This window comes from Cebidichthys violaceus, unplaced genomic scaffold, assembly GCF_023349555.1.
Source record: "Cebidichthys violaceus isolate CVI_PGR_0920_01 unplaced genomic scaffold, fCebVio1.0.p SCAF_22, whole genome shotgun sequence".
Lineage (NCBI taxonomy): Eukaryota > Metazoa > Chordata > Actinopteri > Perciformes > Stichaeidae > Cebidichthys > Cebidichthys violaceus.
In genome coordinates, this window is record NW_027176395.1 from 4,783,975 (window position 1) to 4,805,828 (window position 21,854).

General features: G+C 42.5%; 1 protein-coding gene across 2 annotated transcripts in view; it reads right to left on the minus strand.

Annotated features, from left to right (window-relative positions):
* Window positions 1–21,854, minus strand: part of adck1 (aarF domain containing kinase 1) — a 59,674-nt gene that overhangs the window by 18,171 nt on the left and 19,649 nt on the right. For both annotated transcript variants that reach the window (XM_068717651.1, XM_068717650.1), the window contains exons 4-7: window positions 15,203–15,406; window positions 4,159–4,317; window positions 2,050–2,208; window positions 296–412 (exon numbers count right to left, since the gene is read on the minus strand). In XM_068717651.1, the coding sequence (XP_068573752.1) occupies window positions 296–412; window positions 2,050–2,208; window positions 4,159–4,317; window positions 15,203–15,406 (639 nt within the window). The remainder of the gene's footprint in view (window positions 1–295; window positions 413–2,049; window positions 2,209–4,158; window positions 4,318–15,202; window positions 15,407–21,854) is intronic.

The following is a 21,854-nucleotide window of genomic DNA, read 5'->3' on the forward strand; positions in this document are numbered from 1 at the left end:
TTCTGTCACCGTGCAAAGAATTAAAGCTGTAAACATAAAGAACCATGAGAGCCAATCATCAGTAAATCGATCACTTCATGTAATATCAGACATCACAGCTACTCCAACTAGGTTAGAACTACTACTCTCACTTTAATGTCTATCTTTCTCTCACTTCTCCACACACACACACACACACACACACACACACACACACACACACACACACACACACACACACACACACACACACACACACACACACACACACACACACACACACACACACACACACACACACGGCAGCAGGCAGTACCTCGTTAACATTGATGCTGTGTTTCTTCATGTAGTCCCTGTCATTGATCTGCCCTCCCTCAACAAACTCCATGGTCAGGATCCTCTTTGTGGACAGATCCCAATGGATCATGGGAACCTGTAGAAAGAGACCAAAATGTTGATTTCCTTTCCACCACTTTCTCACTAGATGTTATTCTGTTGTGCAGCCCTCTTACAGGTGTGGATTAGATTATAGGTTTGAGTTAAGATAGCCAGTTTCAAAGTGACATACATCACCGCAGTTACGGCAAAAGCGGTTAATCCCGAGTCATGGCTGACTTACTTCTTTTGGATGCCTTAACTAGTCAGGCCCTTGGAAGAGAGCACGTCTACACAGCGTCCTGTTACTGGCAGAGATACTGTAGATGGATGGTTCTTTTACATGCAGGTTTTTGCAAGTCGCTGTCCAGGGAAACGTCCTCCATTGTTATGCCTGACAGTGTCACCTATTATGGCACGTATTATTATGACATTTTTCATATCGAACCATATTTACTTTCCTCTTTACTCCAGTGACGGTACGACCCTCAGATGACACGGCATTAACACTACTAGTTATTTTTCCCCATTCCGTGGCTTCAGCAAGTCCATTGTTTCTGCTTTTGACGATGTAAAAAAGTATAGATCTTCTTTAGGCCTTAAATCTAAAATTGGAAACTTGTAGTAAGTAACCTAAGCATCTTCATTATTTAAATAATGTATCATTGATTGAAATGTAAGCAGAACAGCAGTAAGAACTGTCAAATTTGTCAAATATATGACTAATTTCCAGTATGCATGTGCAGTTTTGTTGTCCCTTTGTCCCTTGATCCTGACGATCTACATTACAAGCAAGTCTAATGATTGATCTGCTGGGCAAAGCACTGACAGTTGTGTCCCTTATGGGTATGAAAATACTGATGCAATCATACGTTATAGACAGTATACATTAGAAAACTTGCTCATATATTCAATATATTGCTGGCTGATGAGAAATTACAAAGGAATTCGAAAATCTAAGGTCATTAAAGCCTAATGTTTTTCTTACGTACAGAGCAACAGTTAAGGCCCGTCACAAGTTTGGACATTTGACCTTTTAATTATTATGTTAATTATAGACCACAACTCGGGACAAGCTGGAGTTTTAATGGATGTATCGGAGGGCATTTGCACATAATTATCTTTCATTCTGCTAGGTTTCATGTCATTATCACATGCCAACTTGTATAATTGAAAAAAGCAAAAAGCAAATGACAGAAAAGAAGACAAAACCAAAGACGTTTTCGCTCTGTGGCTTTGAACATCGAACAAAGAAGGACAGCTGTAAAAAGAAGTCTAATTCACATTTACCAGCGCTAATAAAAGTTCTTAGACGAATGAAGAAAAAGGACACCAGGAAATTAAATGATAATGGACATGTAGTCCAGCTCTGTATAGTGAAGGGAATATGATTTACGGCGTTCGGCTAACCCTGCTCTGTTAGAATTTAGAAGAGCTGACGGGCAGCACAGAGAAAGCTGTCACACACAGTGTAAAGGTCTGAGCTCCATTAACTGAATCAAGCAGAATTTTAAATACTAGGACTTTAAATTGAAACCAACTGTCTCTTATTATTCTATTGTATTCTTATTACCAGCTGTTTACTAGGACGTGTGGCCAAAAGGGTCAAAACTAAAAAAGTAAATCCCATTGTGGACTTCTTCCTTTATAAAAGTAAGCCTTGTAGAAATGCTTGCACTGTAATTGTGAGTGTACCTTGAGAAAAGGGAAGTGGGCCAGCATGTTGGCCACCTTCTCAGCATTGTGTCCCTCATTAAGGAAGTCCAGCTCTAGCGGCATGTTCTTCTTGGCCTCTTCCACCAACCACATGAAGGCGAAGTTTGGGAAGAGCCAGTGGACCGTCTTCAACATCACCTTCAAATTACAAATCACTATCAGTCTCACTTTCAAGTACAATAAAGGCATATACATATACAGTGATGTCCTGCCAATGGCTAACATTTTATGCCAGTATGTATCAGGACATCATCATGTTCACTACATCCAGTCCATTAACACCTTCAATTGTGATTCTGGCCAATCTGATATCAGCCGCACCAGAGCAGATGTGTTCCATCACCTGTGGAAGAGGCACACATCTGGATCAGTTTATGGTAAATACCACTCTGGCTGTGACAACAGCTGTAGAATGATGTTGTTTTCAGGGTTATCTCAGCTTGAGCTTAGAGAAGCCATATTGCCAGACGATAATGGTAATTTTGGATGATTCTGCAAAAACCCAGACTGTGTCAAATCTTAACAATATTAAAATTCACACTTTCTACAATATCTGTACATGGTAAACGCAGTATGGTTGAAGGATAAGTTAACAATTCCTTCAGAGACAACAGGTGCTCTGAAGCTCTACCACTTGGCCACAGTCGCCAACAAGTTTGGTTAAGGTGCATGGCTCAAACACTGCCTGTATCTCAAGGAGGTTCATGTGTGGACCAGACACCTTAACCATACTTGCAGTGGTCGCTTGGCGGTCCGATCCCTGGCTTCGCAAGTCCATGTTGATGTGTCCTTGGGCAAGACACTTGCCCCAAATTGCTCCAGCAGCCCCTGCCATCAGTGTATGAATGGGTGAACGACATGTAGTGTTAAAGCACTTTGAATGGTCGGAAGACTAGAAATAGCACTATACAAGTGCAACTCAATGGGAGGCACATGATGGCGAGGACTGATGACTGCACCTGGGGGAGCCTACCTATATCAACAAGCAAAGGCAGAGTCCAATCCACTGTCCAGTTGAGGCCAGCGTAGAACCTGTTGTCCACATTCCAGGACCGGAGAACAGTGGTGCTGACCTCAAGTCCAGAGATGGACCCCTACCAGACGAGTGGAGGCTTCAGTCCAAGGTGGTGAAGCAGACTTAGACCCGGTTTAGAAAAATGGAAGTTGTTCATCAACCGATGCAACACCCACCGCCTGCTATGGTACTCCCTGTCACAGCAAGACAATACACCCCTAGGCGTGGACCCATTTGCACACAAGCTGCTTTACGTCACCGCTCAGCACCATGGTATGCAGAAGTGACTCAGGCGAATGGTTCAGGGCTGGACCATTCCACAGTTCTTAGGGGGGCTCTGTTTCAAGTGGTGGGGGCAATAGGTGCACTGCCCGATATGGGCCTTCCTTTATAGACTTGACTCCTGAGAGAGACTGTCTGAGGAATGTTTGATTGTCTGTACAGGTTGTGCAGACCATCCAGGTAGCTACAGCGGGATCCACAATTGCCTGTTACAAGGCAAAGTAGTCAGGGTTCCAGCGCTGGTGCGAGAAAAGGAGGCTGGATCCCCTGTCCTGTGCAGCTGTCTATTCTCTCCTTTCTGCAGTGTTTGGTTGATAGAGGGCTCATTCCATTGATAAAGTGTATGCAGCAGCGATTTTTTTCCAGCCACGAGGGTTTTAGCGACAGACTGGTCTTTGGCCACCGTCTTGAAAAGTTTTGTTGCTCCTTGGTAACCATAGTGGGGCTACCCTCCAAAGTTCCCAATAACTTAAGGAATTCTTTAAGGTCAGTGGGTATATAGTTGGATACTTTTTTGTCTTCAAATCTATGCGGGGGAAAGGAAGGCAAAGTTACATCTCCTTTACCCACTTTGTGCCAGTATCAGCAGCTTTGTTCGCTGGGATTAGTTGCCTTGACTCGTCCGTTCAATCTGTTGGACATGTTAAGAAAAGTTTCTTTTCTTGCACTTTTTGCCAGTAGCATGTTAGGTTGTAAAGAGAGAATAACATACATTATATTTGTGGCCAGTGTATCACATGTCACCCAAACACTTCCATTATTTAAAAGTAGAACAACAGACAGAGACTCACCTCCATCATTGCTATGTCCTTGGAGCTCTGTCTCTGGACTTTGGGGTGTTGGACCTTGATGGCCACTGTCCTCCCATCATGCAGCACTGCCTTGTGGACCTGGGCTAAAGAGGCTGCACCCTGAGGCTCCTCCTCAAAGGAAACAAATAACTCTGACAGCTGCAGGAGAGAGATAGGGATGAAAAAGTAAAGCGTGGGAGGAAGCAGAGGGTAAACAGAATGATAAAAAACGATGGAAGGGAAAGTGGTATGGAGTAGATAGTGGGATAGTAGGAGGGTCATCAATCTGATCATCTCAAATTACAAAGCTATTATGAGACACTGTACAACCAAAGGAAACTAGAGAAATTACAGACAGAGGTGTACATGTGGTTAGAAATGTGATTCATTCTCTCCATTCTGCTTTGGCCAAGTATGGCTTTGTTATGTTATGACAACAATACGACAAATCAACTGCAACAAGGTGAACTGATTGATATGCAATACTGCAATGATAATGGTTGTATGAGGCTTGTTTTTGAGACTACTGACCTGAAACCAAACTGACCAAGGTGTGGGGGACTGAAACTGAGTTAACAACCAGATGAATATGTTTTTAATACACTTTGAATACCGTCTTCTAAAATAGTGGTCCTTATTTAACAGTAGAGATATCCTCTATCATCATTTAGTAAGAGGCCTCCCTGTTTGTTGTTCTCATCCGTTTTAATTTGCTGTAAAAAGAAACTCAACACTACCGCCACGTCGTCTTGTATAATGTATTTCAGTACAATGTACATATTCAGCAGTACAACAAAAAGTCATGTTATACTAAACATGCTGCTGCTCTTTATTTCAGTTTCTATTACAATTAATTCTGCAAGGAACAGGAAAACTAATGCCCTTTGAGTTGCCGGGAGGCTTTTAATGTAAAACATAGGTTCAGGATTTCATGACTCTTTATTGACGGTAGCTTAACAGTGATTGAAAAACAGCACAGTGGAAACTACTTTCAACCTTTCTTTGTTTCATTGTACCGGCTTTTATTTGAGAACTTGCTATGTCAATTTGAAAGAAGAAATGCAGCTATGTGAAGAAAGTAACACATTGCTCATTAATACGACCAGAAGACCCTGACTTTTTGAGGTACCGGACATTTGGGTACAGTATAGAGAGAAGCTCTGTTGAATGTCAGGTAAGCTACCTTGTTAATCGCACATTGGGCCTCTCATTTCCCATTTTGCATATATCTTCGATTCCTTTCCTCAGCTTCTGTACCCCCCCCCCCGATCTTAGACCCGCCCATGAGTGATGTGAAGGAATCGAGGCAACAGGAATTAATAACAAATGAGGCCTTGTTGCCTCAAAACCATAATTTTAAAGAGATGTCAATTGAGAGAGAATGTTTTGATTGAGCAGCAGCTGTTCAAACTTGTAAACATCATGTCACCATTATAACAGTTGAATTGGATGTACACAATTAAAAAAAACCAATAATAATAACTATTTATAAAGCACCCTTAAAAACAGAGTTTACAAAGTGCTTTGACATTAAAAAGCAAAGCAACACAACAATAGAAATCACAACAGTGAGGCAAGTACTGTCAAGATGAAATGCCATTAAGGCATGCGGTTAGAAATGAGCCTTACAGGCACTATACGAACTTTGAAGGGCAGAAAGTTTGATCATATTAAATAACTACAACTTATGAATATAAAATGAACAGTTCATTTGTAGAGGCATGCCATGGTTTGAGATTAGGCAGATGCTATTAGCAACCAGGTGTCAGAAGACAACAATGCTATTTGCACCCGGCCCGAGGATACAGTAGATATATGTATACTGCTGAAGGCTATGTATATTTCTACTAGTGCTGGGCAACTTAACGCGTTATTATCGCGTTAACGCATTAATTAATTAACGCCGACAATTATTTTATCTCGCATTAACACAGTTTTTTTTTTAAGCGCAATACATACCGTTGATGCCAGCAAATCACCCAAACAAACGATGGAGGGAGGCTTCGGCAGACTACGTTGGTGCAGCGTGTGGGAACGTTCTCAAGGTACGTTTGCGCCGCATTTGGTGTGAACGCACCTTTAGGATCGCAACAAATGACGGCGCTATGAGCCTCCCTCAAGACGCACTATCACAAGAAGAATACACGAGTTGTATGAGAAGGAGAGGACTACAAAAGCGACAGTGTTACAACGTGCACCAACTGTTGCTCTAACTGGAGACTACTGGACATCGCTGGGTAACCATGGTTACCTCGGAGTTACAGTGCATTATATTGATGAACAGTGGGAGCTGCATTCACATGCTCTGACTGTCATGAAAACAGAAGACAGATATTTTGCTGAAACGTGCGCGGAACATTTTATTCATGTTGCACAGCAGTGGAACGTTTCAAATAAAGTCACCACACTTGTACAGAAATATAACTGCTACTGTGAAAAGGGAATACTGCTGTTAAAAAGTGTTTGCAAACCAAATGTTATTGCACTGATGCGCAATACACTACTTTGTGCAATACACTACTTTTGAATTCATTATTGAACTTTGAGCATAACAATCATGCGATTAAAAATTGTAATCGTTGCCCAGCACTAATTTCTACTAAACCTAACCAAATGCTTTTGTTGCCTTAACCTAACCTTATCCTAACCAAGTGGTTGTGAACCCAACCCGACCCTAAATTTAAAATGCTTTAATTTGAAAACCATGGGGAAACTTGATAAGCAAAATACCTCCCTTGTATAGAAAGGTTTAAACGGTTTGAAATGGGCATGAAAGGAAAAACAACATCATAGAATAGGACAGGAAGGTCTTTCATTTTGTAATGATCTCTCACCATTGTCTTTTCAAAAGACAAACATAACTTAACAAGTCATTCATCTTAAGACTCACACACATCTTCTTAGTGAGAATGTTCAGCATGTGCAGCAACACCCCTTGTTTCAGCAGTCTCAGGGGTTAGTACTGTCACATCATAGCAACAAGGTCTTGTGTTTGATTTAGCATCTCTCCCTGTGTTTAGGTGAATTTCTCCATGAATTTGAACTTCAGTTTCCAAAATTTCAAGTTGATTCGTGCTGCCAGCAGGAGAACGATTGTGTATTTATAAGAAAGCAAGATTTGAAGACTCAATAATAGCCAAAATGTCTTATTTGGTAGACGAATATTTTTTTGCAGAGAGACCTCTCTGTTGGATCCAGCAGTCAGATAGCGGTAAAGCAATTCTGGTGACAGAGGAGGTTTGAAAGATCATTAAGCTGAGAAAGGCTGAGGCTCCCAGTGGGATCAAAGGAACACTTTGAAAAGAGTGTTGGGATCAATGGAGTCCTGCTGATGTGTCATTACACTCAAGCATCTCCTACTACTCCTGAACACAACTTAAATGGCAAGTCTGGCAATACTGCTGACCCGAACAGTGAATGTATCCAGTAACAAGGATTGTGTGTGTATCAAAGCCTGATATATTTTCTTCCTCTGTGCCATATAGCTCCATGGAGGGGGGGGGGGGGGGGTGTACACCGGTTTCATCACAGTCCCCATGGTCACGTTTGGCCGCGACATGCAGCCGTTCCATTTGGTCATTTGGACGCCCATGTTAACAGGACAGAGCAGTCACAGCCTGTGTGAGCAGCATGGCTGCAGCCTCTGAACCGCTGCGGCTTAAACACACATGGTGTCACACTAGACAGCACTGCTGCTACCGGCCTGACCTCAACACGTCGTTTTCATTGTCTGTTTTTGCGGAGGAAAAAACTAGGTGACCCATGCCGAAACTCTAGATGAGCCGCCAGCTGCCGAGCTGCCAACCCATTCTCACTCCCAATGTGTGAGGTAACGCAGCCTGGTCAGCGCACACACACACACACACACACACACACACACACACACACACACACACACACACACACACACACACACACACACACACACACACACACACACACACACACACACACCTTACGACCAGGAGTTTGGCGTTCTTTCCAATGCCAAACTAAAAGTAACCGTCATTCGTTAGTGTCGTTAGAGGTAAAAGACTGAAGTTTCGGTGGCTTTATTCTCGACTGTTACAACGAATGCTGCTGTGTCTTCTTTCTCACTCCTTGGTGCCGCAGGAGGAAATACGGCCTCCCAGTTCGTTTCACGCTATACATTCACAACTGGAACAAGCCATCGTAGCCGCACAAAGCAAAGCCACGACAGGAATAAAACGAGTATACTGGGAAGAGTGGGAGTCAGAAAAATACTCTGGAGCCTGATACCGATCACAAGGACGATGTGATGTTCTTAAAGCTTTAATATGATCAGCCTTGCTGCTGTCAGAGGCAATCTGTATTTAGCATAACCTTAACATACAGGCAGATGTAAAGACGCTGCCCACCCACAAACATCTATCACAGGAGTGAGCATTAAGCCCCCAGTGTGCCCTTTGAGCACAGGTAGTCCCTCATTAGCCTCCACTTATCTCTGTGGACACAGAACACACACGCATAACTAGGTGTGTGGGTTTGAAGGTTAAAGAGGCTTCCCTAAGGACCTGGAGTCATTAGAGCAACAGAACAGTATTCCTTGGCTGCCTCACAGGCAGCCTGCAGCTTCTATTCCCACACAGTGCATCTCCTTTATGGACTTTAAGTATGTGGAGGTATTTTCTGGCTCATGACTTACCCAATTTTTCACAGGTATACAACTTGATCTTTGAAGTTATCAGCCTATCATGCAGCAAATACCACTTTGTATCTATAACTATATTTATTAGTCTGAACCCCTGGAATTTGTATACAGAATCACATTAAACCAAGTTCTGCAATATTTGAAAGCTTGCCACTTGTGTCAGATGTTTCAGTTCCCTTTCTGCATAGAACAAGTAAGGCCTGAAGATGGGGACAATTTCACCAAAAGTATGGCAATCATATTACAATACAAGACTAAGGCCTCATCTAGCACAGTCTCGTATGTAGCATGCTTAGCTAGTGTTGGTTTTGGCTGGGAGAAGGACTTCCTTCATATTCATACTACTGTACCGTGGGGGGAATTCCCCTGCTGTTTGTACCTAGTGAAACATAAAAAGAGGCTAATTTGAACACGATGTTGGCCCATCAGGTGTAGAGGCTGAACATGCGCCCTGTAGAAGATGCCATCAGATGATGAATTATGCAAGCAGCATGGGATCCTGTGTGGGAACAGCTGAGTTATTCATTATGCAAATATGCTAAATGGAATGAAATTGTCTGCAGCCAGCAGTGTCTGCCTACTACGACGAAGAGCATCCAATAGGATCTGACATGCAATGAGCTTTCATGGGTTAAGGAAATGTGTCATTTTCTCAGGTGGTCTTGTCACTTTAAGCAGCAGCGTGAAATCAGAGAAATCACAGTGAAATCTAAACATGAACATTTATTATTATTTGGATAACTTTCAGACACAGTTAAAAAAAAAGAAAGAAAGAAGGTTGGCACCGTCATGTTTGCAGTGTTTGTAGTCCTGGTTGTGTCACCAGTGCCTGGCCTGTAGCCTCTGGTTCATACCACCCAATCACTGCTTATGCTAATCTCAGCAATGGAGTTTAATAAACATGGTAATGTATGCGCATGGGCCTGGCTCCCAGAAGGTAGACCCGCAGTGAAATACGTTCCCTGAAATGAGTTATGGCACAAATAAAACGGCCCCCCCCGGAGGCCTCACAGTTGGATGGCAACACATCGGTGTCTGTGTCCGCAAGGCAAGGTGGCCATTTTGGCTGCTGGGTGACGACACATAAATCATCGCAGCACAGAAGAAATAAGAGCGATTGCTTTTATTGAGGAGAGGAAATCAAAGTCTCCACTCTAACATCCCCGTCTAACTGTCTAAATATCCGGCTCAGGGTCCGGTAGCAGACCTTCTCTCCTAATTTCTCCTGTTTTATATTTCACCAGATTCCGTCAAGGAGCTGCCTGGCCTTTCCCTTGTGGTTTGCCCCTCCCTGTGTTTCTAGTTCTCCCCCGTCTGTCTCTGTCTTTGTGTGGTCTTCTTTCCTGGTTCCTGTTCCCGCTGCCTGCAATCGGCTCATCATCCCTCCCGGTCTACACACCTGCCTCCCTTCAGCTCATCTGCAGCATCTTCTGCTGCTGCTGCTCCCCATTCACTCCTCGCCAGATAGAGGATCTCCACCCACCTGCCAGTCTTCCTGCTCGGCCTGCCTGCAACCCAGCCACAAGCAGTCACACATACGTCTGCTGCTGCCGGATCTTCATTCCCTTCCACCTTCATGCTTATCCCCGTTACAATCAAAAACACATCTGTGGTCCGTGTCCCAAACGTGTTCCGAACATCCTCGTTTTCGGATCTTCGGATTAGTTTTGATTTGATGTTGTTTATGCAGAGTCATGTCACACTCCCTGAAGTTCTGACATAAGTACTGTTTTCATCCACTAATGGTAAATTAACTTTTGTGCTTTTCTAGTTTTCTGACCACTCAAAACGCTTTAACACTACATGTCAACATTCACCCATTCACATCCATAGCAGGGGCTACCATGCAAGGTGCCACCTGCTCATCAGGACTAACTAATAATTCATACATGGCAGGAACAGCCTGCGGGAGCTATTTGGGGTTAAGCGTCTTGCCCAAGGACACATCGTCATGAACTAGCGGAGCCGGGGATCCTCTGATTGACCGTTACCCTCACTGAAAGTCAACACTTCCTGCTCAAATGTTTCATAAGGAGCGAGGAATGGATGGAATTAGTACTGTGGAGATGTACGTTAAGCACAATGCCCCATGTGAGCTATAGCACAGGTAAATCCATCCCTTTACCTCCATTCTAACAGCTTTTTGATTATTGTACCTGGCCTTTATCAATGCATCCTTTATTGTTTTGTGCGTATTCATGTATCGGCACTCTACAGTTAGTGTATTTGTAGCCCTCCTAGGTGTTGAGCTTCATGTCACATTTTATTCCACTTAATGTTGCAGTGTTATGTGAATATGAGTTTTTTTTACACAAAACCAATAATAACCCGTAGCTGTGGCGTCATAATGAGGTGGTTCAGCTGTAGTAGGACAGCACTGAAGGCTCAGGTATAAAATACACAGTCCGCCACTGATTACTATAGTATACAAACACTGTATACACTAACACCTATGTGAAAGACAACAGAACATGATCGATTTTCTAAATTTCCTTGACACAAAGCAAGGCTGCAAGTTTGTCCTTATCATGATCTTACATGCAGAGTCAATTAAAAAGCTCTAATTAAAACTGGACTGATATTTAAAGCAGAAGACTCCAGTCTGACCCATGTGGTTACAAGACATAAAACCATCAGTAGGAAAGTTCCATGCCATGTTTCATTTGTTGGCTTATCGTGGAGAACGTACTGCCACTTCCTGAATCATGTACACCCATGTACAGATGCCCCCATGATGCACTTGTGTTTTCTTTCGGAATGCCTTAGCAGCAAAAAAGTGCAATATTTGGCCTGGAAACAGATTTTTGGTAAAACGACATATTGCACAAGCTGGCCTTTCAGCAGTTTCACTGTGGAGGGGAAATGACAGCCAGAACTCAGGCAAAGCTCCAAATCCATGCACAGTGGGAATGCATATGTCACCACAAATGGTGCTGAAAACAGCACGCCACTACTGACTGCTCGCTACATGAGAATGCATACACATGTTGGGAAAAAAAGAGTATGCGGAAATGATGCTGAAGCTGCTCTCCTGACTCCAGAGCTGCCTGGCGCTGCTCATCAGTGTCACTTCTTCTCCTGCCACTCCAGAGGGGAGGAGGGCTGATTCATACTGCTGCCCTCTTTGTAGACAGAGGAACTATATTACCGTCTTTTCAAGGATAATGACATCCCGCACAGATACAGGAAGAAATCATGCTGAATGCACACCTTAATCTAAAATACACAAGGAAGAAAGGAGGAGAACATTCTATAGAAGTGGCTTTGAGTTACAGGGGAGCAATTTGAGTTGAATGGGATTGCAGATTAGATTCAACCTTATTAGCACATTCCACCGCTTTCCAATTGTTTTATAGGGGACCTAAGATCATGTATGCCTTCTATTACTGCCTAACTTCCCTCGAGAAGTGTTTCACATTTCAGTATGTGTTGTTTCTAGCATTACCACCATCTCCCCACTTATGCTGTAGCCAAGGCTTGTCTCCATAATACTGGATGCTTTCTGTAGGACAAACGTTGTTAGTTTAGTACTTTTCAATACATTCATGGCGTACACTGAACTGTTCTCGTCTGCATATCACTTTAAAATCTAGATTTACCTGGGTTGTTCCACATAAAGCAGCCATTGTGAAATGGGTTGTCTATGGTGTAGACTCAGTCAGTCTCTAGACACTTTGCTCAACTACAGACTGAAGACAACCTCCCTGGTTTTGTTGCCAAAACTGGACGACACGTCTATAGAGTTTTAAAAAACCGAACCAATCCAAAGTGTTTAAGGTGGCCCTTCATAGCGGGCTGGAGACATGCAGAAGTCACAGACACAAACGGCTCCAAACGGAATCGGACTCGCGACCGCAGGTTTTATTCCCTCAGAATAAAAACGTTACGAATTTGCCGTTTGAGGTTACTGAAGACTTTGAAACCAGTATAGCGTGACACACAATCAAATGTCCCGAGTGTGTTCCCTGTACGTCGATGAGAAGAAATGCACTAGAAACAAAAGGAAGGAAATGAACAACAAAAAAAAGTGTGTAGTCATACAATATTACTATTCTGGAAGGGTGCTCAGCCTCAGTGGTGAGAAGTCGTGAGAAGAAGTCGTGAGAAGAAATGTAGGGGTCTGGCTACTTCCTGCTTTGATCAGTATCTCCTGTGTATGCCCCTCCAATTACACACAGATGAACTTAATTCTAGTGCCATCAGACTAAAAATCAAATATTGCCACAAAACAATACATCTACAACAAAATCAGTGATTTGCAACACCAGCCACAACGACCAACAAATATTAAAAGGTTTAGCTACCTTGGTATAAAGTGCAGGGCAAAATTGCAGACTGGGTCTGCATCATGTGGGCAGCAACATGTAGACTGGGGAGTGTGTCGTAGAGGGAGAAGACCAATGTACTGTGTCTGAGAGTGACAGAACAATTGCCTGGCCTCCAGCAGGCTCTAAAAGGCTGCCATAAGAACTAGTGTGAAAGCAAACGCTGCGCTCTGCACTAACAGCAGCATTAAGAGCTACATCAGGAGTATGGCTTGGTTATAAAATGAAATGAGGACAGAATGTCAGACATACCTACTTCTGTTTTTATTTGTTCTTTCGTCTGCTTCCTACAAAGCGCACATGCTCTTACCTTCAGAGAGAAAACTCTGAGTCTGCCATGAACAACACAATCAAACTAAAACCCCAAAGAAATACAAAGATAAATGAATTCAATAAATACAAAATAAAAAAGGATCAATTTAACATTACAGCTATGTCTCGTCTTGGCTATGCATTAATCATTTGTGATTTTTTTTTTTTTTTTTTTTGCAGACCTCCAAGAGCAACTGTTGGGCCTTCACCATGTGTGGGAAACATAGAGAGGCCTACATGTAAAAGGAAAGCCGAGAATATGAAAATGCGCCAAACCCCCATCAAGCGGTAAAAATCTCACCCGAGTGTGAGATTTGGTTTAAACCACAACACTGGTGCCTCATTGGACAAGACCCACGGGAACCCCAGGGAGTCCCTGTGACACGGCCATGACATCAACAAAGCTATGAACATTGAGGCACACCTTCACACTGCGACTGCTACAGGAGGTAAAAACAATATCGGCCTAGGTTACAATGCTAACCTCGCTTGAAGAACAGACTGTTTTTGTGTTCACGAACACTTGGATCCCGAGAGGGCGAAGGACAATTCTGTGCCCGGAGCTCTCTCAAATCACCTGCAGAATGAAGATTACAAAATTCCTGGATTTACAAGTCGACATTCGCCGTTTCCCCCGCTGCCTCACGAGGACCAGCTTGCCGTTAACCCGCTGACAGAGCGTTACGGTCCCCGGTCATCGGCTGGATGAACTCCGCCGAACAAAAGACAGAAGAACACACGCCGAGTACTCAAGTAAGAGGCTTTTGTCTGGGCAGCGATAGGCCATAGTGCATTAGTGTAACCTTGTTTGTTTGTTTGTTTAACTTTAACGTCACTGTGTATATTACGGACCGCTGAGTCCCGTTCACTGCTGTGAATTGTTGTTGCTGCTGTAAGTAATAGCGTCGCCCCACACCGCTGGGCTTTACTGTGTTTAAATTCTCCACTGCGAGTAAAGTGGGTAAACTGTCTTCTATCGGGGAGAGGTCCAGTGCCGCGGCCGCTGAACTCTAAGTTTGCCAGTTGGGTTTCTAGGTGATAAAGTTGCAGTTACTGTACTTTATTGCTGCGGTGAGGATCGACTTTGCTTTGAGTGCTTTCCTCTTTTTTTCATACATACACACACACACACACACACACACACACACACACACACACACACACACACACACACACACACACACACACACACACACACACACACACACACACACACACACACACACACACACACACACACACCTAATTAACTTATAACAACATATAGGCCTAATAAAACTAATAGTTGTTTGACAACTAGGAGATATGTTCATGTCACATGAGATCAGTAGTTTTTAAAGTAGAGGTTTTAAGGCCTTTACCCACTGTGGGCTGGGGTGATTAACCTATTAAATATATTCTATTAATTGAATAATGAAATATATTTTTCAAACAATTGTTTTTGTCATAAATGCTGTCACACAGACACAAATATTACACGGGGACAAAGCAACATATTTTGAAATGAGGTTCATTTTTTTCTGAACTCCACAGCAAATAAAAGGCATCTACTGACCAACCTGTTCTAGACTGTCTAAGTAACCATAGGAATCACACTGAAGGCTATAACACAACAACCTGCAAGTTATTACATACATAAGACGAGCGGCGAGAAGACAGCACTGTGACTCTTCATAATCTTTATAGAATCAGAGTCGTCACCATCATGTTAGAGACCCAGACTATCTGAACTTACCTCCTTGCCGAGGTCTTCTCTGATGACTTGCTTGATCTCCTCCATACTGCTTTGAGGAGCCCGGCTGTGGAGCACCTTCAGCGTGGACGTGTACTCCTCAGGCAGCAGGTAGTCCAGAGCACCGATGTGCTGGCCCACCTTGATGAAAGTGCCCCGGTTGGCACAGCACAAGTCTCGAAGACGCTCCGCGGATCGCAGGTGCACCTACAGGCCAGAAAGAGGATACAGAGGCTCAAGGACTGCAGGGGAAATCTAAATGTTTCTTTCTCTTGGAAGCACATTTCATGGCATTCTGACAGGAGATGTCTGACAAGCAATTTTAACTTTAGCCATGGAAAAGGAGCATTTTGCATAATATGCGACCTTTAAAGCAACTTGCTGTTGCACACAGATGCAAAGCAGGAGATCGTTTATTGTTCTAATAAAACGGTGAAAAGATGAGGGAGAAGATCAAGGGTGGATGTGGGCACTACAACTTTGAGAGCTTGGGAAGACTCTGGACTCCAGAACCTGGTCTACAAACAGTCAACACACTCACGTTTCCCTTATTCCAATATAGCACAGATCTGAAAGGTTGCAGTCATAAATCATGACGAGACGGTTCACACTATTATTGGCTGCTATAACATAATCAGGAAGTGAATCCTGTGGTGATTTCCTGATTTCATGTAACTTGTGTTTCAGGACTGAGGAAGTTAAATCTAAATAAAAGTCATCTGAACAACAGTTTATGGTCCAGGAGACCAGGAGCTTTGAGAGGGTGGTCTGGTGGCTCATGAGGCCCGGTTCACAGTCTGGAAAGTCAGGAAGGGACCAACACAAAGTCATGACACAAGGTTGGGAACAAACACTATCGTCTAACATATTTTTGTACGCCGGAACATTAACTAAGGAAAAAAACAACTGAATAAATTATACATGTTCTTTAAGGCAAATAACTGCTCGAACAAAAGCACAACTACAAAATGAATTATGTCTGGATGTATGAGAGGTACATAATCAAATGACAGACTATTTTGATTAAGGGCCTTGGATGGGGGGTGTGTGTGTGTGTGTGTGTGTGTGTGTGTGTGTGTGTGTGTGTGTGTGTGTGTGTGTGTGTGTGTGTGTGTGTGTGTGTGTGTGTGTCGTCCCGTCTGTCCCATTACAACCAGCTGGAAGCGATAATGCTTATAGAGAGCTCATCTCCTGAGACCAGTGCAAATAAAAAGCCGTGAAATTAGCTCCCCTTAACCTTTGTAACCCCATCTACACACACCATGAATACCCCCCCCGGCATACACACACACACACACACCATGAATACCCCCCCAGCACACACACACACAATGGTCCCACTGGACCATTTGACAGAGTGTCATCTGGGCAATGATGACAAAGCAATGGCAGAAACAAGTCACCAGAGACCAGCAGATGAGCCTTTCTGCTTGAAGATGCAGCAGGAACCATCAGAGACACTCATGTCTGACCGTAAGGAACCGTAGCGGTTTGGTGGAACCGTTATCACACAGAAGATTGTGCAGTCATTCATACAAATTATATTTCCAATAAATAGCTCTTAAAACAAAACTATTTTATACAAAGTCAATCCATATTTTTTAAAGACAATCAATAAAAACGATTTTATTTATGAGGGCTACATGAGGATTAAGGTACTTCTGAGATAATTAACTGTGATGAAGTCAATTCTGAATTGAATCTCACAATGCTGGGAATAAAAATGTAATCTGAGAAAGAATCAGTCAGAATCATAGGAAGAGAGAGAACACTGTGATTTAGATCTTCTAAAGGATCAAAATTTAATTCATAAAACAGACTCCTCATTCCTTCCCGTTTGACTGATTTACATTAGAATAGACTTTCAAATATTTTTCTATGGCTTTAATCATTTTTGTACATCAATTCAACACAGGTCCTTTTATCCAAACTGTGTTCTCATCCTCACATTTTACAATTATATAACATTTCAACTTTTGATCTGAAAACATGTCAAGTCTTGACTTCAAACTCATTTTTGATCCGTCATTCATAATGTGTGCAAATGAATGATTCAAAGTAGACTATTGTTAAAACTAACAAAAATTTGTTCTGTTAGGTTTTTTTGGTCTTTTTAAAGTAAGGCTCAAGGTCCAAGAGTTATTAGAAATAATAGGCAATACAAAATAGCTGGTTAAATAACTGGTATTATATATATATATATATATATATATATATATATATATATATATATATATATATATATATATATATATATATATATATATATATAATAATAATACATATATAATAATACAATACCACCAAAATGAGTTTGAAGTCAAGACTTGACATGTTTTCAGATCAAAAGTTGAAATGTTATATATATATATATATATATATATATATATATATATATATATATATATATATATATATATATATATAACATTAAGTTTATTATTAATTAAATTTTCAATAATTTCATCATCGTACAAAGCATTATGGTGTTTTTAAATAAATAAACATGCACACTTCAACACTGAATGAGTACGAGCGTTTTGATTTTTGTATTTTGATATTGACGCTATCAAAATACCCTTTTTTTTTAATTCCTTGTATTAAACATACCTGTCCCCCTTAATTCATACTGACTCTGTCTTATTTCAAACAACTCCTGAATGCAGTCAGGAAGCAAATGAGTTTGAGCTTCATACGTCATCAACATTTTAAAGGATGACAGATAATAAATAGTGCTTCATCATCGTCGGGGATGAACTATTTTGCAGTGTGAGAACATTTCGTGAATCTGACGTAAAACAAACAACAAACTTAAGATATTGTTGAATGAGGCCCCATGGCATGGTGAAAAATATTATTATGATTACTATCATGAATAGATTGTCAACACTGTCATCTGTTTGAAAGACAAACAGCAAAAAAAACTGTTTATTGAAATGGTGATCTTTAAAAAAGTCAGCCACATCCAGCCTGTTACAGGTTTTGTCTCCAACTGCAGAGGAAGTGTCTCAGTCTTAAGGCTTTGAATGAAATGAAGGGATTGTTTGAGTAGCTACGCTTTACAAAATAAACCAATGACAAAAAGATGCCAGACCTCCTAAAGTCACGTCACAGCCGTGTGTGTGTGTGTGTGTGTGTGTGTGTGTGTGTGTGTGTGTGTGTGTGTGTGTGTGTGTGTGTGTGTGTGTGTGTGTGTGTGTGTGTGTGTGTGGAAGCTGATCAGAATCAATTGTGCCATCGGTCTGCCCACGGCTCGTAGCCTAATCATCAGATTCCCCATCACTCCCCTCTCCACCCTCTCCCAGTAATCAGTGTGCTTTGTCTGATGGAGGCGGGCTCACAGCTTGAGGATGACATCACCATGGCAATACTGCTCGCTGACAGCCTGAGGGGTGCGCCGCTCTGTGATAGGCCTACACTGGCCTCCGCCCACCATCTCCACACATGCGCTGTCCAATCAAAAAAAACGGGCCGCTATAGCGAATTGGACACACAGGTTAATTTGTGGCACAAACACAGAGACACAGGAGCCGAGTGCAGAACACCTCTGGGTGTATCTATACCCATCCTCTTCACACAGTTGGCAAGGGCAGTAAATAAAATGCTAGAGGGGTGTGTGTGTGTGTGTGTGTGTGTGTGTGTGTGTGTGTGTGTGTGTGTGTGTGTGTGTGTGGGGGGGGGGGAGCCGAAAAGATGAGAAGAAACCAAAGAAGGAACTAGACTGGATCAAAGTTTCTTTCCTTTACCTTTCATGCTAAAATGGCAGTTTGTAGTTCAGCGTTAAGAACTGCAGTTGTGTGTGATGAATGAGAGGTATGTGAACAGAAGTTCTGTCGGTTCAACAAATCAGACGTGCAGGCCTCCATCTGTTTCAATTACAGGTGGCACATTCTGATAAAAGGACAGGGGTACTAGTTTGCGGGTCTATTAACATTGGGAAAGAGTAGCTTTTGAGGTCCGTCACAAAGGTCCCGCACCGTGACCACAATGTTAATTTGTGAGCCACTGGCTGAAGGCTAATGAGCTGCAAATAAAGATAAAAGGACAAATGAATAAAGTCAGCGAGCCATTCTATACAACCAAAAAAAAAATCATTATTGAGACAAAAATGTCTGCTGGGCAAAAGGATCAGCCTTCCCACTCAGCTACTTGATTTGTTACAATTTGAGCGTCTGTAGTGATCCGACTAGTGTCAACGTTCACATTGTAGCCTGGTGCTACAGCGCTCCTCTACAAACACGTCCTCTGCACAGTCCCCCACTCTGCCAAGGGTCCGGCAAAGCAGCATGACCAGCCAGGACTAGAGAAGAGAAGAGCTGCAATCATTGTATTGTATCAATATTTTATGAAACACTACTTACTGGATTTAATATGTTAGGCTGGTTTACATTCCGTTTGTTTAACCGATGAGAGGAAATGAAAAGAAAGAGAATCTGTTAACTCTGATGAATCACAGCTTTGTTGTACGCATGTTATTGAAAACGATGGTCAATGCCGGCAGCCAGAGATCATCACAGTGACTTGTACCTGCTGCGTGGAGTACTTTACTGAGAAGGAGTATTAAGTGAATAGTGAATGTTTAGCCAATGAGGGAGACGTTCCTGCGTCGATGTTGTCTATGAGGTCATCTTCAGACCAATATTAGTACCGCAAAAAACACACTTCGTCAATGAGGCCGCTATGTTGATGTTGTCATGTGGTAAGTAGAGGCGCATCAATTGCAATTTTCTTGTCCGATTTAAAAGTCTGACCTGCCGATTTACTTTCTAAGAACTAGAATTGATAGCAAGGCTCCAGACTAACAGACTAACTGCCCCGCCTCTGATTGATCCCACCTGTGTCTCACCACCTCCCCAGTCCATTGAAGCCCCGTATTGCCCCGTCTCTGTGCTAGTTTGTCTTCGTCCTCCGTGTCAACTTTAACAGTGATTTGAAGCCAGATGTGTTTGCCTGTTCTGACCGAACCTCTGCCGTCGAGTAAAGACGGTTGTGACTCCACCGGACATCCTGTGACCTGGTCGTGGAATCGAGTCCCGTTTCCTCCCTGTGGTCGTAACAAACAGTTACTCACAAAAACTACATTTTACAAGATTACATTTGAACACATCATGATAATGTTAAGATTGACCTTTGCCTAACATCCGTTAGCATAAGCCGTTAGCTCCGTTAACAGCAGGAACGTGCTGGGGAGAGAGCAGACAAGGCGCTCACTGTGACTATGAATTAAGTCAGTTGTTCGAAATGGTTTCAGGTTGTTCCTCCACAGTTGTGACAAAACTGTCCGCTTTATGTCTTTAATGCTGCGTGCCGATGTTGAACTACCATGCAGCGCCGGCACACAAGTGTAAATGTGGCTGTCAAAAAAACCTGAAACGGAAAACAGCTCGGTCAGCGATCACGGCCGATCAGCTGAAAGACGTCCGGTTTCAGTTCAGCAGATCCATTGGTGGTCTCTAGTGGTGGTCTCTGCTGTGTGTACCCGCTTCAGGTTTACACACACGCTGCATTATTAAACTGATCATTTTAATATTCACCACTTGAAATGTATCATAGATAAATATTACATTTTTCTTCCTTCTAGTAAGAAAATAAATAAAAAACAAAATAAAATGTGGTGGGAGCTTCTGTAGGCGAGTAAAAAATGATGAATAACTAGACCAATAAAGACACTTACTAGCAATATACTGTATAGTATATAGATTCCCATTAAGATATTTTTTCTGGTGTCAGACAATGGAGGGAACAGATTTATAAAGCTACTGTAGCCTACGTCATATTCCCACAACTGGTGACACCGTGTTAGCGAGGATCTAACTGGCCAGGTGATTTGACTAAATATATATCCAGCGCTGCTCCTGTATGATACGAAATATAGTGAGAGAAATGACATGCTGATTAGTAATGAGCCCTTTGTAAACTCCTGGTGGCAGAAAAGATGTTAGATTTCGTACAACAACAACCAATTTTGTGTAATGTTTGTGCTTTCACTGAGTTAGAGGCGTAACTCTGTCAGAGGTGAAAAGTTGTCGAGGGTTATTTCCACAGAAACGATCTCCTACTTAACATGTCCGGGATTACACCATCTTTCACTCAGCTACAGAGCAATCCCCCCATCATTCTTCTTACCGCTCTGTATAACAACCCTGACCCCCCAAACAGTCATGAAGCCAGGCAAAGCAGCACTGTGGTTGGGGAAATGCGCGTGAAGCCACGTCTCCGTGAAATGCTGCTATATTCCCTCTGCAGCCTCATCAGCGTGCCAAACTCATCCATGCTATTGCCCAAGGACCTCACGTTCCTCGTGATGATCGCTGCAACGGAGGCTTTATGTCTCCTCTTCCTCGCTCTCCTCTTAGCTCCAGTTCTGCAACCCTAGTATCGCCTTTGCCGGGCCTTTCGGGATTTCGGGTCCTGCTCCGGGCAGCAGCACTGGTTTAAAACAATGTAATGAGCTCGTGGTGAGAGTAAATCATGTCTTCATTCCTTCGTTTCAAAGAGTAGAAAGTACCAGTAGAACCACGAGAAGAGTTGCAAAACAAAAAGGAGCTATTTAAACACCTTAAACAAATAGTTGAAGAAAGAAAGAAAAAAAAAAAAAAACATACACACAAGAAAATAAAGTGACAAAAAGATAAAATAAATCGCAAGAAATGTC